A 16,633-nucleotide genomic window follows, 5' to 3' on the forward strand; every position below is an offset into this window, starting at 1 on the left:
GGCGGAACGTGTTTGTTGGAACGGGCCAGGCCAGTGCGGAAGTGTGTCTATGGGGGTCTTGTTTGGTGGAGGCCATTTCCGCTTCCGCTTCCGTTTTCTGGACCAGGTTCACGGGTGGGGGTGCACAACGGCTGCTGAGTAGTCTCTCTTTGCTGCCATGGTGAGTGGGCGGCGGGCCTTGGAGGGACCCGAGGCGAGGCGGGCGAGAGGGAGGGTTAAAAAAAACCAACACGGGTTGGATCGGGTTGAGAACAGTCCATTGGCGAGGCGGCCTCTTCAGTTTTGCAAAAAAGGGTTGAGGTTACCATTGAGACTTAGCAATAGCAATTAGACTTATATACCGCTTCACAGTGCTTTAAACCTTCTCTAAACGGTTTACATAAGTAAACCATATAAGTAAACCATATAAATAAGCATATCGCCCCCCACAATCTGGCTCGGAAGGATGGAAGGCTGAGTCAACCTTGAGCCTGGTGAGGTTCGATCTGCCAAACTGCTGGCAGCCAGTGGTCAGCAAAAGTAGCTTGCCCTACTGCACTCTAACCACTGCACCATCCAGGCTCTTTCTTGGAGGGCAAGATGATCTCTGTTGGACCCGAAGGGTGGGGGAGGGAGGGGGATTTGCAAGGCTGTATTTCGTGATCCCTGATTTTTTTCCTCTTTTTTCCCCCTGCATCCCCATTCTCTCCTTACAGACAGCCACTTTGCGCCCTTACCTCAATGCAGTGCGTGCCACCCTGCAGGCGGCCTTGTGCCTGGAGAACTTCTCCTCCCAGGTGGTGGAGAGGCACAACAAACCCGAGGTGGAAGTCAGGTCTGTTGCGTCTGAAGCTGCTTTGGCGGAGGCAGAATCAAGGCTTTTTGTGGGTTGGATTTGCAGGGAGATGCAGATTTTATTTTATTGTATTTATTTAATTAAATTTATATGATGTTCAACTCCCAAAGTATTCCGGGCTACTGTGGCTGCCTCCCCACCCGAATCTATCTATCTATCTGTCTGTCTGTCTGTTTATCTATCTATCTATCCATCCATCCTTCCTTCCTTCCTTCCTATTCCCATTCATTCATTCATTCATTCATTCATTTATGATGCCGCCCACCTTCTTAAGGACTCTGGGCAGCTCACAGCAAAGAGAATAGCAATAGTATTTAGACTTATAAAACAACTTCCTAGTTCTTTTACAGCCCTCTCTAAGCGGTTTATAGAAGCAGCCTATTGCACCCCAACAATCTGGGTCTTTATTTTACCCACCTTGGAAGGATGGAAGGCTGAGTCAACCCTGAGCCAATGGTGAGATTTGAACTGCTGAACTACAGATAGCAGTTAACTGAAGTTGCCTGCAATGCTGCACTCTAATCACTGTGTCACCCCAGCTCAACATCTAAAAAGAACAATTTAAAAGACAATATAAAACCCATAATAAAAAGCTTGCATATCTTTTGTGACCGGATCTAGATGTTGCATCATTTGATCAATGGCCACCAAGCCTGCTGGCAAAGCCAGGTCTTTACACCTTTCCGGAAGGCCAGTGGGGTAGGGGCAGTACGTATCTCAGGAGGTCCTGTCAGCTTGTATAGATCTTTCTTCTCTATTCTTTAATCCTGTTATTTTCACACCTCACCAGGGTGTGCTCATTGCTGCCGCAAGTGAACCCGTCTGCCTTGCTGCGGGTCGTTCTCTTCCTCCTCTTTCCTTTCACCTTTTCCCACAGTTGTGGCCTTTTCCAGAGAGTTGAGTCTTCATTATAATGCGGAGGTTGACAAACTACTGGATGCGTCACGTGTAGGCCACGTCCATCCCAGCTCCGCAGGCAAATAAACCCCCATCGTGATACGTCACGTGATGCGATTGAGTTTAACACCCATGACATAATGTGTCCAAAAAGGTTTAATCGTGGCCTCGTTGGGTTTGGCTTTCCCTTCCTTCAGAAATTTAAAAATAGAGCTTTTAAAATAAGAATACAGGTGGTTTTCACATTATGACCGCAATTGAGCCCAACATTTATGTTGCTAAGTGAGAAATTTGCTAAGGGAGCTTCAACTCCGAGTGATGACTTTTCTCACCACATTTCTTAAATGAATCAGTACAGTAATTAAATTAGTAACACGGTTGTCAAGTGAATCTCTTTTATTGATTTTGGGTTGTCAGAAGGTCGCAAAAAGGGTTCACATGACTCTGAAGACACTGCGACAGTCATACACATGAGTCAGTTGTCAAGCATACAAATGTAAATCCTGTGACTGTGGGGATGCTGCAACGGTTATAAGTGTGAAAAATGGTTGGAGGCCACGTTTTTTCATTGCAGTTGTAATATTGAACAGTCACTAAGTGAACCGTTGTAAGCTGAGGATGTGATTTATTAAAGCTGCAAATGCAAACCTAAAGGACAGCTGATGGCAAAGCTGTTTAAAGGTGTTTAATGTAATTTAAAGCTATTTAATAGTTATTTAAAACTGTTAAAAGATAAAGGGAGCTAGTTTGGTCTAGTGCAGTGGTTCTCAACCTGCAGGTCGGGACCCCTTTGAGGGTCGAATGATCATTTCAAAGGGGTCGCCTAAGATCATGGGAAAAGACAAATTTCCCATGGTATTAGGAACTAAAGCTTTGATTCTGGTGCCTTGGAACATATTTTTACAATCAGACCAATCAGACGTTTACAGTGGGGATGTCCCTCTGACCTTCCTGTCAATCAGTTTAAAGCTCTGTTGGGAGAATTGGCACTAGACATATGGCTGGGGGTCACCGCAACATCAGTAACTATTAAGGGGTCGTGGCAATAGAAAGATTGAGAACCACTGGTCTAGTGGTTAAGGTACCAGGTTAGAAACTGAATTCTAGTCCCATTTTAGGTATGAAAGTTGGCTGGATGACTTTGGACCAGTCAGTCATACTCAGCCTAACCCATTTCACAGGGTTGTTGTGAGGAAAAAGAGAAAGACTATTGGCCATGTTGGCTGCTATGTGTTATTTAAAAAGATAGGATGTAAATGAATAGAGAATAGACGAAGATAAACTTGATGGCATGCAAAATTGTGAAAGCAGCATGGAGGTATCAAAATGAATGACATGTCCTAAAAAGAGAGGAAATGTTCCATTAATTTGTTGGACTAAGTTTTTAGTGAAAAGAATCGGTGCATGTCTTTCACTTCTGTTATCTTGTCCTAGACTTTCTGAGGTTTCTCATAATACTGTATCACGAAAACATATAATTGTATGTATTAATTAAAAATACATATAATATAATTGTATGCATTTAATACAATATTGCTTCTAGAAATTTTGAAAGCTTTTTATTCAGCCTTTTGAGCTTAAGTGTCTGTTAGTTCACCACTAAGATTGTAATATTTTATTTTATTCTTATTTTGCTTCTCTTTATGGTCTGCTTTGTTTTATGGTTGCAGTAGCTTTCAGCCTAATGTTCATGGTTTCTATATTGTTATATTTTATACAGTCCTGTTGGGGTATTGCCTCATACCACAGTTTAATTCCAAATTGGTGATTCTTAAATAGCCCTTTAGTTCCCAGTGGAGCCACAGGTCATGAATGGCTGCTGCTGATATCAAATGGCTTATAAGCTTATGCATTTCCTTCCCACCTTCCTCACCATTGCCTTTATTTCTTTTTGTAAATACTGTATAGATGTTTCTTTGTGCTTTAAAAAAATACACTGTGAACTCATGCTACAATTTTCTCAGCTCCGGTCTGTCTGTCTTGTCTTTTCCTACATTGAACTTATGGATTCATGTGTGTCATGTTTTAATAGATCTAAATAGATGTGACACAAAAATGTTATCTGTGAACCCACTGATGAAGTCTTTAAGTCTGCATACATCACATGAGAAGTCTAGTCAATATTGGATTCACTAATTTCTCCTGCAAAATGTTCAGCGAACGAATTATGGAGTGTATCATTTATGGGCTGTTTCCATTTGGGTTTGACACACATTAATTCATTATATATCTAGATAACTAAAATGTATCTGAGGTGTTTTTCAAATTTCAAACACCACGGTACCATAAGATACAGTGATTGTTATTAATATATACTTTTTTCACATTTTTAAAAATTTTCTCACCAATCACAGTACAATGTAAAGTACCAACAACATCAAATTGTTTAAATACATCAATAATTCAATTTTAAAAATTATGGTACAGTGTTCCCTCGATGTTCGCAGGGGATGCGTTCCGAGACCACCCGCGAAAGTCGAATTTCCACGAAATAGAGATGCGGAAGTAAATACACTATTTTTGGCTATGAACAGTATCACAAGCCTTCCCTTAACACTTTAAAGCCCTAAATTACCATTTCCCATTCCCTTAGCAACCATTTAGATTACTACTCATCATGTTTATTTATTAAAGTTTATTTAAAAAAATATTTATTAAAGGCAGATGAAAGTTTGGCGATGACATATGATGTCATCTGTCAGGAAAAAACGTGGTATAGGGAAAAAACCTGCAAAGTATTTTTTTTAATGAATATTTTTGAAAACCCGTGGTATAGACTTTTCGCGAAGTTCGAACCCGCAAAAATCGAGGGAACACCGTATACAAATCCAATGCTACCTCCTTTACTTTTGACATCCAGATAATAAATAGCTGCTCAGATTTATTATATTGTATTATTCGCTAAAACATCTTTTAAGCTGATCCAAAGTTTAAATGCCTCAAATTAATTAGGCTGTAATATTTCAAATTTCTCTACATCTCTTCCATTTTGATTTTCATATATATTTATTAACCTTTTTTATTAGCAAATGCCCATTAAAAAGGAATTTTAAAAAAAATAAAAGATTTTTTTAAAAAATAAAGATAAAAACACCAACACCTTCCAATATACAAATCGGGGGGGGGGGGGGGGGTGTTAAAATCTCAATAATTCAAATTAGTTATATTGTAAAACCTAATTAATAATAATTCCTTTGTAGGAATCATAAAAAATGTGTAAAAATTTAAAAAAAGTAGAGTTTAAAGAGGAAAGAAAAATGTGTTAAGATAAAGAGGAAAGTATATGTAAAAAGAAAAAAAGGAGAATGAGAAAATACTACTAAAAATTAGGAAAAGAAGAAAGAGATAAATCAAACCAAAGAGAAGAAGAGGAAAGAGGAAGAAAAAAATATTTCTTCCTCCTCTCACCAACTTCCCACAACAGCTCAGTATAACACCATCAAAAATTACCAAACCTTAAAGTTCACTTTAAGGATAGTTGCAGGTAGACTAGTGGTTTTCAGAGGGGCAATTTGATTTAATGGTCTTTTAGGCTTCATCTACTTGAGTAGGAGTTCACTTTTTGAATAGTAAGCATTATATGACACTGGGGAGGATCAGGATTTTAGAGATGGTTAGTTGGGGCATGGCCAAAAATAGTTTGGGACCCCCTGATATAGACCAAGCTTCCAAACATCTGTTGCTACACAACACAAGCCAGACAGTATTAAGGATCCCCCTTTTTTTTTTGCTTTGGGGTTTCCCATATAATCTGACCTCAGTAGAAATAATATGCTGCATATGACTCTGATTTATCACAACTTTTATGTTCTTAAGTTGACACGAATGGGTAAATATTAGAAGGAATCAATATTTTTTAAAAATCCTTTTGTATAAATCTGTAAAGTATTCCTACTGCATTGCTGTTGGATCTGAAGTGATATCCTTGCTTACTGTATATCAGTGATTTTCAACCTTTTTTGAGCCGCGGCACATTTTTTACATTTACGAAACCCTGGGGCACATTGAGCAGGGGGGGGGGAGGGGGCTAAAAAAAGTTTGGACAAAAAAATTCTCTCTCTCTCTCTCTTCCTCCCCTTCACTCTATTTTTTTCTCCCTGCCTCTTTCTCTCCCTTCCTTCCTCTTTCTTTCTCTCTCTCTCCATCCCTCTTTCTTTCTCTTCCTTCCTCTCTTTTTTGCTCTCTCCCTCCCTCCCTCTATGTCTTTCTCTCTCTCTCTATCTCTTTCTCTCTCTTTCTTTTGTTTTCTCTCTCTCTCTTGCTTTCTTTCTCTTGTTCTCTTTCTCTCTCTCTCTCTCTCTTTTTAGCTCTCTTGCTTTCTTTCTCTCTTGCTTTCTTTCTCTCTTGCTTTCGTTCTCTCTGAGCTTCGCGGCACACCTGACCATGTCTCGCGGCACACTAGTGTGCCACGGCACACTGGTTGAAAAACACTGCTGTATATGATGCAGCCCTGCTTACATTTTTTTTATTTATGTATTTATTTATGTATTTTCTCTGTTTCTTTTCAAAAGATTAGTGGAGGCCCTTTAGCCCAGTCCACTCTAACCCTGACCCCTTCCCAATTAGCATAAAACAATTGCTCTATGTGGGTTCTTACCCAGTCCTATCCTGAGACTTCAGAGATTCCACTTGCAGATTGTTCCTTAAAATGTTCTTGTAACATCTCTTTTCAGGTATGTAGAGTATGTTAGTTATAAGCTCTATTAAGAAATAAAAGGCCTAAAGTTACATAGCTGGCTGGAGAATTCTGGGAGTTGAAGTCCAAAAGTCTTAAAGTTGCCAAGTTTGAAGACTCCTGTAACAACCCATTTGAAATTGTGTAGAGAGGAAGCTATGCAATTCCGGATTGCCAAGAATGCTTGCAATTCAATTTCAAAAAACTGAATCACGAGAGTAAAAGTGTAAGGAAATATTTAAACCGTGTCAGATGTGAACCAGATTAATAATATCGAAATGCAAATAGGATTAATGCATTGCAGTTGTAAGTGGTTGCCTTAGGTGGTAATACCAAAGGCAGCAGTGTTTCTATCTTGCAAGCAGTAATAATAGAACTCTTTCCATTGGCTTCTTAATATCAGCTATATAGATTTATATTCCTTGTTCTTTCTGCTCTTTTCTTAGAGGACTTCTGTTTTGAGCAGAGTTTTCAACAATATCCTGGCACATTAGAACATTTGTTTAATTTTTCCTTATAGGTAGATAGGTATTCAGTTGTCCCTTTAGACTAGATAATCTTTAGTTCATGCTGTTCCCTCCCATATTTGATTGGCAGAGGGCTGTTATAGCTTTTATTGGTTCCATGTCAGCCTCCTGGAAGATCATACCTTGGGATTTTCCTTTTTTTGCAAGTGGTTTTATAGCTTATCTGTCTTTCTCTTCAAGCACCAATAATTCATCCTCAATAGGAGAGGAGCTTGTCAAATTTGCAGAAGACCCCAAGGTTGGAGGGGAGGCTGTTAACATTTTGGAAGATAAGATTCAGGATTCAGAAGAATCTTGACAGAGTGGAGAGCGATGGGCTGTATCCAGTAAGATAGTTGAGTAGTGAGAAAAGCAAGATCTTGCACTTAGGCATACATAGGTATAGAACTGGGCAATGCCTGGCTCAACAATAGTAACTAGGAGAGGGATCTAGATGTCCTAGTGGACCACCACAGTGTGCTGCAGGTACTGAAAAAGCCAAGGCAGGCCTTAACAGATTGCATTAACAGCGGGATAATGCATTAGTGAAACTTCCAATTTTAGTACTTGAGGGGCAGTCACAAAGATGAGGGGGTTGACTTGTTCTCCAAAACATTTGAGGGAAAAACAAGAAGCAACAGGTAGAAGCTTGTTAATGAGACATCCCACCCAGAATTAAGGGGAAACTTAGCAATTAGTTGCCGATCAGTTTCCGGTCACAATTCAAAGTGTTGGTTATGACCTATAAAGCCCTTCATGGCACCGGACCAGATTATCTCAGGGACCGCCTTCTACTGCACGAATCCCAGCGACCAGTTAGGTCAAACAGAGTGGGCCTTCTCCGGGTCCCGTCAACTAAACAATGTCGTTTGGCGGGACCCAGGGGAAGAGCCTTCTATGTGGCGGCCCAGCCCTTTGGAACCAACTCCCCCCAGAAATTAGAATTGCCCCCACCCTCCTCGCCTTTCGTAAACTTCTTAAAACCCACCTCTGCCGTCAGGCATGGGGGAACTGAGATATTTTTTCCCCCTAGGCCTTTACAATTTACGCATGGTATGTCTGTATGTATGTTTGGTTTTTATAATAAGGTTTTTTTTTAGTTATTTTAGTATTGGATTGGATTGTTACATGCTGTTTTTATCATTGTTGTTAGCCGCCCGGAGTCTACGGAGAGGGGCGGCATACAAATCTGATAAATAAATAAATAAATAAATAAATAAATAGCCAGTGGAACAGCTTGCCTCTTGGACTTGTAGAATTAGCCAGTGGAACAGCTTGCCTCTTGGAGTTGTGGGCGCTTGAGGTTTCCAAGAAAAAGATTGGACCACCATCTATTTGGGATGGTATAAGGACTCCTCCCTTGGGCAAGAGACCTCCAAGATACCTCAAAGCCCTGTGATTCTTCTCTCTCAAATGGGAGAGTTGGTCTTACACAAATATTCTGCATAGTCCCTTCCATTTTTTAAAAAATATGATCCATTATTAACTCTCATGTTCCCGCGATTTCTCCGAATTTCTTCAACAGATGTCTCGTTCTTCCCAGTCTGTCACTTTTCTGCAATCTGCACTCAGATATACTACCTTATTATCTTTTATTACTGCTTGGCGGAAGTTTCCATTAAATTCTCTGGTTTCCCCAGGTTCTCCTTTTTGCTTTTGCCAGTTTTCTTTCCATAGCTATGTCTGTGGTCTTGTTTGATAGTCAGTCTGGGTTTCTTTCCTTCTGGCCCTTTGTTATATGCTGCCTACCTCCATCACTTAAAAGCCCTTTGTCTTACCACAAGTCTTCCATGTTCTCTACACGTAAACCCAGGTCTTTAAATCTGTTTCGAGCTTGACTTTTGTATTGTTTTGGGTTCTGGGTTGCATCTCATTAGAATGTGATATTTTCTAGTTTTTTTCCCAATCTGATGTATACTCCAATTAGTGGGTCATGGTCTGATCCACAGTCTGCATCCGAAGTGTTTTGAAATAGAGCTTTTCTTCCTGTTGCTATGTAAAATGTCATGTGTTCTATTGTGGTGTTATTCATTTGGAGTTGTCCAGAGAAAGCAGAGCTGCGTAACTCAATTCAATTTGCATCAGTTTTCACGCAAAAAGAAACTTTAGTCTAATCCGGGGTAGGCAAAGTTGGCTCTTCTATGACATGTGGACTTCAACTCCCAGATTTCCTGAGCTAGCATGATTGACTCAGGAACTCTGGGAGTTGAAGTCCACATGTCATAGAAGAGCCAACTTTGCCTACCCCTGGTCTAACCTACCAAAAACATAACTGTAAAAAAAAAAAGGTATAAAGCGACCTTTTCTGTTGCTGAAATAATGTGTTAAAATAACCCACAGCCCATTTTACATAGAGGAACCGATCAGCCATTGTTCTGGATCACTGATGATTCTTGGTATGATTTTCCAATAATTTCCATCACGAGTGGCACATTTCACAATTGTGGATTGGAAATGCAGTGATACCTCGTCTTACAAACGCCTAGTCATACAAACTTTTCGAGATACAAACCCAGGGTTTAAGATTTCTTACAAACTATTTTCACCTTACAAACCCACCGCCGCCGCTGGGATGCCCTGCCTCCGGACTTCCGTTGCCAGTGAAGCACCCGTTTTTGCGCTGCTAGGATTTCCTTGAGGCTCCCCTCCATGGGAAACCTCATCTCTGGACTTCCGTGTTTTTGTGAGGCTGCAGGGGAATCCCAGCAGCGCAAAAACAGGCGCTTCGCTGGCAACGGAAGTCCAGAGGTGGGGTTTCCCAGCGAGGGGAGCCTCAGTGAAATCGCAGCATCGCAAAAACACAGAGGTCCAGAGGTGGGGTTTCAAGGACTTCAGTGTTTTTGCGATGCTGCGATTTCACTGATGCTCCCTTCACTGGGAAACCCCACCTCCGGACTTCCATTGCCAGCGAAGCGCTCGTTTTTGCGATGCTGGGATTCCCCTGCTGGGATTCCCCTGTAGCATTGCAAAAACACTGAAGTCCGGAGGTGGGGTTTCCCATGGAGGGGAGCCTTAGGGGAATTCTAGCAGTGCAAAAATGGGCACTTCGGCTGGCAAAAGGGGTGAATTTTGGGCTTGCACACATTAATCGCTTTTCCATTGATTCCTATGGGAAACATTGTTTCGTCTTATAAACTTTTCACCTTAAGAACCTGGTCCCAGAACCAACTCAGTTTGTAAGACAAGGTATCACTGAATAATGAGTGGCGTGAGGATTGGTTACTGGGAGGGGGTGGTGTATGTTAAAATATATCCAGAGGATGGAGGGTTTGGGCCTCTCTGTATTGCCCAGTCTCTGATGTAGAAATGTCTGTCTGGGTTTGCAGAAGCAGCAAAGAACTCCTCTTGCAGCCTGTGATCATTAGCAGGAATGAGAAAGAGAAAGTCTTAATTGAAGGCTCTATCAACTCTGTGCGCGTTAGCATTGCTGTGAAACAGGTAAGTCCCCCACGTTACAGGTGAGGTGCCTACTGCGGCTCATCCTGGAGAAAAAGATTAATGGAATCCTATTTTTCCTTCGCCAGGCCGATGAGATTGAGAAAATTCTATGTCACAAATTTATGCGGTTCATGATGATGAGAGCAGAAAACTTCTTCATTTTACGTCGGAAACCAGTTGAGGTGGGGAAATGTGGAGCCATTGATGTCCTAAGTGTGTGATTCTGTTGACAGTAGTGGTAGTATGGGAGATTTCACATCTTAAGCTTTCTAGCAGACCTAAAATGTCAATGTGCCTCTTATGTACAAGGCATACTGAAATCTGTAACAACAATCTATCTTCACACAAATCAAATAATGTGGCTTTATTAGACTGTTTTTATCTCTGATTTGATCTTAAACAATTATTGTCTATTTTTTTTATATGTATACTTAGAAAAAAATAGATTGAGGCTGATATACAAGTAACTAACTAAACTAAATAAGTACTCCATAATTGGTAATGTTTCCTTATTATTACATTGAATATTTTGTGTGTTCTCTTGATTCTTTTTTAACTGTTGGACCAATTATGTAGGTAAGACCGACTGATTTTAAATATTAATATGGCAGAACTTACTTCTTATGCACAATATTAGATCTTTAGTTCACCAGCAACTAAAAGAAAAGGGTAGATTATTTTTGTCTATGCTGAATCAATAGTCAACATTGATGGCTAAGTCTTGGCTTCACTGATGCTAATAATTTGCTTTTTATTTTACTTTTTTTAGGGCTATGACATCAGCTTCTTGATCACAAATTTCCATACAGAGCAGATGTACAAGCACAAGCTGGTGGACTTTGTCATTCATTTCATGGAGGAAATTGACAAGGAAATCAGTGAAATGAAGCTGTCAGTCAATGCTAGGGCTCGCATTGTGGCAGAAGAGTTCCTTAAGAATGTAAGGGCTTATTAGACAAAATGATGTCCAAATAGTATGTCAAATGTCACCAGTCCCTTGTCCCTGCTTATTAGGCAGGACTTAAATTATTAAGATGGAATTGTGGTCTTTTAAAACCTTTAGAATTAAGAAGGGCTCTCCCCCCCCCACATATTATTTGTGAGTGTGGGAATTCTAAATTCAAATCCCTCATCTAAAGGCTTATCGCATAGTCTGAAGTGAATATGTTGTGAACTGGTTTACCATTGAGAATTACACTGCTCAAAAATAAAGGGAACACTTAAACAACACAATATAACACCACGTAAATCAAATTTCTGTGAAATCAAACTGTCCACTTAGGAAGCAACACTGACTAACAATCAATTTCACATCCTGTTGTGCACATTCAACTTTGTACAGAATAAAGTATTCAGTGGGAATATTTCATTCATTCAGATCTAGGATGTGTTATTTCAGTGTTCCCTTTATTTTTTTGAGCAGTATATTTATTACAGGGTGACAAAATAGTGTATAAATAAGCTGGAATTTGTGGTTCCAGTTCTAGTGGGAATCACATTGTTCCTTGTAGAATGTCATGCACCATATGGTATGAATATGAGTGACAAGGTGCTAAGAACATTAAAATACAAGCGCTTTAAGAGAGCGAGCAATATAATGGGAAGTGTATTTTATTCCATTTATAAAATTCAGAGCAATTTGTACCCATATTAATTAATTAATTAATTAATTAATTAATTAATTAATTAGATTTGTATGCCGCACCTCTCCGAAGTCTCGGGGCGGCTCACCACAGTAATAAAAACAATATAGCAGTGGAACAAATCTAATATTAAAAAACATATAAAACCCTATCATTATTTAAAAAAACCAAACAGCACATTCATACCAAACATAAAACAAAGTTAAAAAAAAAAAAGCCTGGGGGAAAGGTGTCTCAACTCCCCCATGCCTGGCGGTATAAGTGAGTCTTGAGTAGTTTACGAAAGACGGAGGGTGGGGGCAGTTCTAATCTCCGGGGGAGTTGGTTCCAGAGGGCTGAGGCCGCCACAGAGAAGGCTCTTCCCCTGGGGCCTGCCAACTGACATTGTTTAGTCGACGGGACCCGGAGAAGGCCAACTCTGTGGGACCTTATCGGTCGCTGGGATTCGTGCGGTAGCAGGCGGTTCCGGAGGTACTCTGGTCCAATGCCATGTAGGGCTTTAAAGGTCATGACCAACACTGATCGGCAGCCAATGCAAGCCACCATCTTGCTCATAAGATAGATATTTTCAAACTGTGTTCTGCAAACCCTAGGGTCCTAAGGAGAGACTAAAAACAACGAAGAAATTTGGATGCAGTAAGGCATTCATAGTCATTTTTCTAGCTAACTGTAACAGGCCTTGAATAACCTTAAGGAAGAGCTGATGACAACAGTCGGACCATAGAATCCTGCGTCTGGGACAGAACTGTAATTTCAGAAAATGCCTCAAACAAAACCCTCCCTAGTTCTCACAAAGACAGAGGGAAGGCTATATAAGTCCAATCAAATAAATATACAGGTTACATAAAAGTCCAATCAAATAAATAAATGAGGAGAGAAGCTACAGATTTGCAGGGTTCTGTTACCATAATCTTTTTTTAATATATAAAACTTTATTAATTTTCTCAAAATTCACACACAGACGTACAAACATTTAACACATAGTAGGGGTTGCAGTTACCCCTCTCATCTTAGAAGATTAATTTTTAATACAGAAAAAGAATATGTTCTTAATTCATTAAGTCAACATATTAATCTAAATGAAAAGAAGAATATTGTTCAAACATTATGATAATATAAAAGTTTAAGTTAATAAAAAAGAGAAAATATAAAATCATTTTGATTTAGTCATATTGTTCAATGTTTATTTTACCATAATCTTATCAGCCTGCATAACTTTGGTTTCCTAGATGGGTGTATCCCAGACAGGTGACACATGCAGGTGATTCTCTCCTGTTGATCTGTTGCTTAACAACTGATCCAAAACAAGGGGACTTGTCACCAAGTTCTGATGTTTGGACCCTTCCACAGTCAGATGGTCAGGCTTCTGGTGCTGGGCAACACAGCTGCACTTACAGCCATTTTCAGTTTCTCATAGTCACGTGACTATATTTTATGACCGTTTTGTGGAATACAACACTTTTGGTTTGCAGCAAATCTTCCACAATAGCAGACGATTGATCTATTGAAATGAATCACAACAGTGATTCATTCAAAGACTGCCACAAAAAGGTCATAAAATAGACCAGTTAATAGGCTGACCTATTAAATGACCCTTAAGACATATAACCATGACAGACAAAGCACCACTAGAGTCATATGTCGAAGACTTATCAGTACCTATGGAAAGAATAGGCCTTGTCCTCCCATGAAAAAAACGCCATGGCTACTGCTTTATGGATTACGGTTCAAGGATTTATTTGTTTTTGGAATAAACAGGTTTTGCAGAATGGAAAAGTTTGAAAAGCCCTTAGACTTAGAACAGTGATGACGAACCTTTTTTTCCCTTGGGTGCCGAAAGAGCATGTGTGCACACTATCGCTTATGCGCAAGTGCCCACCCCCATAATTCAATGCCTGGAGGGGGCAAAAACACACACACCCCGGAGGCCGAAAATGGCCTGTTTCCCAACTTCTGGTGGGCCCACTAGGCTCATGCTTCACCCTCCCCAGGCTTCAAAGGCTTCCCTGGAGCCAGGGGAGGGTAAAAACGCCTTCTCCTATCCCCTGGAGGCTCTCCAGAAGCCAAAAATGCCCTCCCAGAGCCTCTGTGCGAGTCATCTGGCTGGCACACACATGCATATTTGAGCTGAGCTAGGGCAACAGCTCGTGTGTGAGCAGATATGGCTTCGCGTGCCACCTATGGCCATAGGTTCGCCATCACTGACTTAGAATAACTTTATTGTCACTTTGACTGTACTGTACACTAAACGGCATACCTTAAAATGAAATTTCGTTTCATGCAACAAAGGATCACCACCTCCAATATAGGCTACATAAGCCTGACAAAAGAAATTACTAAAATACAAAATTATGCATACACCTACATCCATTTATCCATTCATTCATTCATTTATGGTATTTATGGTATTTATCTGCCGCCCAACTCCAGTTGGACTCTGGGTGGCTTATAGTAATACATATTATATGACATAGAGAAACAGCGCAGTTCGGATGTATATATGTCCAAACAATTCTGGAGCGTTTACCAGCTGGATGGCATAGGGAACAAAGCTGTTACACAATCTGGTAGCCCTGCTAGGAATTCTTTGAAACCTCCCCTGCAATAGAAACAGACCATTAAAGTGAGTGCGTGGAGTCTCTATCAATGCTTTGAGCTCTAAGCACATAGCGCTAATAAGCAACCTGAATTAACAGGGAGGGAGCTTCCTTATAATCATCTCGGTTGTCCTTACCACTCTCTGTATGGACTTTCTATTGGAGGCACTGCTGCCACCGAACCAAACAGTGATGCAGTTTGTTAATACGCTCTCAACTGGTACCTCTGAAAAGTGGCAGAAGGAGAAAGATGCCCTGCTCTAGGGATACTGTCCTAAAAACTGTAGTGATTATACAGTGGTACCTCTACCCAAGAACGCCTCTACTTATGAACTTTTCTAGATAAGAACCGGGTGTTCAGGATTTCTCTTCTCAATAACTATTTTCCACTTACAAACTTGAGCCTCCAAAACTGTAACTGGAAAAGGCAGGGAAAAGCCTCCATGGGGCCTCTCTAGGAATCTCCTGGGAGGAAACAGGGCCGGAAAAGGCGGGGAGAAGCCTCCATGGGGCCTCTCTAGGAATCTCCTGGGAGAAAAGAGGGCCGGAAAAGGTGGGGAGAAGCCTCTGTGGGGCCTCTAGGAATCTCCAGGGAGGAAAGAGGGCCGAAAAAGACAGGGAAAAGCCTCCATGGGGCCTTTCTAGGAATCTCCTGGGAGGAAAGAGGGCCAGAAAAGGTGGGGAGAAACCTCTGTGGGGCCTCTAGGAATCTCCAGGGAGGAAAGGGCTGGAAAAGGCAGAGAGAAGCCTCCATGGGGCCTTTCTAGGAATCTCCTGAGAGGAAAGAGGGCCGGAAAAGGCAGGGAGAAGCCTCTGTGGGGCCTCTCTAGGAATCTCCTGGGAGGAAACAGGGCCTCCACCCTCCCTGTGGTTTCCCCAATTGCACGCATTATTTGCTTTTACATTGATTCCTATGGGAAAAAATTGCTTCTTACAAACTTCTACCTGGTCATGGAACGAATTAAGTTCCTAAGTAGAGGTGCCACTGTACTGTGCGTATCTCTCTACGTGAGAAGACATTGATGGGGTTTGGTTAAGTAATATTAATAACAACTTTGAATTAACACAATTCTTTTTTTGTTCCCTTCTCAGTTCTAGACCAAGGGCTGGAATCCACAGCTTTGCTTTCTCATTCTCTCTGCCCGGCTACCTTCGGGCGGCTACAGAGAGGCCACAGCTCAGGAGTGAAATGAGAAGCGGCTAGACCTGCGGCGGCTGCCCCCCAGCCGTTCACCGTTCTCGCCAGTGTGCCCGGGGTTGGGGGAGGAAGGGGGTGGGTGGGGAGAGGGAGGGGGCTTTTTAATATTTTTGAAACAAAACTGTGCTTGTACGAGATTGTGTTTGACTTGATATTCTCTCTCTCGCTCTCTCGCTCTTTTTATTTTTAAAATACATGATCACTTGCTGTAATTTGCCTCCATGAATGTACCAGTGGAGGGAAGGTGGGATCGTGGTTGCTCTAGCAACCCTCTGCAGAAGTTGCTAGGGGAGATCCAGCTCAGCGATGTGCATACAAAGGAATTGGCTGCAATCGCTGGCACAAAAAAAAAGCAAAACAAAAACCCATTTTTTTCTGTACTGCAGGGACCAGGGGGATAAAAATGAGAGAGGGAGAGAGAGCTGGACCATTTTCTGTCCTTTAAGGCAGTGTTTCCCAACCTTGGCCACTTGAAGATATTTGGACTTCAACTGCCAGAATTCCCCAGCCAGCGAATGCTGGCTGGGGAATTCTGGGAGTTGAAGTCCAAATATCTTCAAGTGGCCAAGGTTGGGAAACACTGCTTTAAGGAGTCCGATGGGCCAGCCTGGGAGCCCTTTGTTCAGAGGTGATGCTGGATGACTACCTTGACCCTTGTTAAAGGGTCGTGATTGCAGGCAAGTCAGGTGTTGTAAACAGGTAGCAACGCTTTTGTGCCAAGTCGCTCCATAACCTGGAGAAAGTGCTCTTTCCCCCTCCCGTTTCTCCCCCCACCCCCATTCCCATTAGGGATCAGAACATTCTGAAACATTGCACTGCCTCCTGATTTCTACCCTTGGGGTTT

General features: G+C 41.4%; 1 protein-coding gene across 1 annotated transcript; it reads left to right on the forward strand.

Annotated features, from left to right (window-relative positions):
- Nucleotides 1-51: 51 nt before the first annotated feature.
- On the forward strand, nt 52-15,859 carry ARPC4 (actin related protein 2/3 complex subunit 4). Its single transcript, XM_070730711.1, has 6 exons — nt 52-160; nt 696-814; nt 10,240-10,351; nt 10,438-10,533; nt 11,121-11,291; nt 15,684-15,859. The coding sequence occupies exons 1-6, from the start codon at nt 158-160 to the stop codon at nt 15,687-15,689; spliced, it is 507 nt and encodes a 168-aa protein (XP_070586812.1). The 5' UTR covers nt 52-157; the 3' UTR covers nt 15,690-15,859.
- Nucleotides 15,860-16,633: the final 774 nt, after the last annotated feature.

Source organism: Erythrolamprus reginae, unplaced genomic scaffold, assembly GCF_031021105.1.
Source record: "Erythrolamprus reginae isolate rEryReg1 unplaced genomic scaffold, rEryReg1.hap1 H_27, whole genome shotgun sequence".
Lineage (NCBI taxonomy): Eukaryota > Metazoa > Chordata > Lepidosauria > Squamata > Dipsadidae > Erythrolamprus > Erythrolamprus reginae.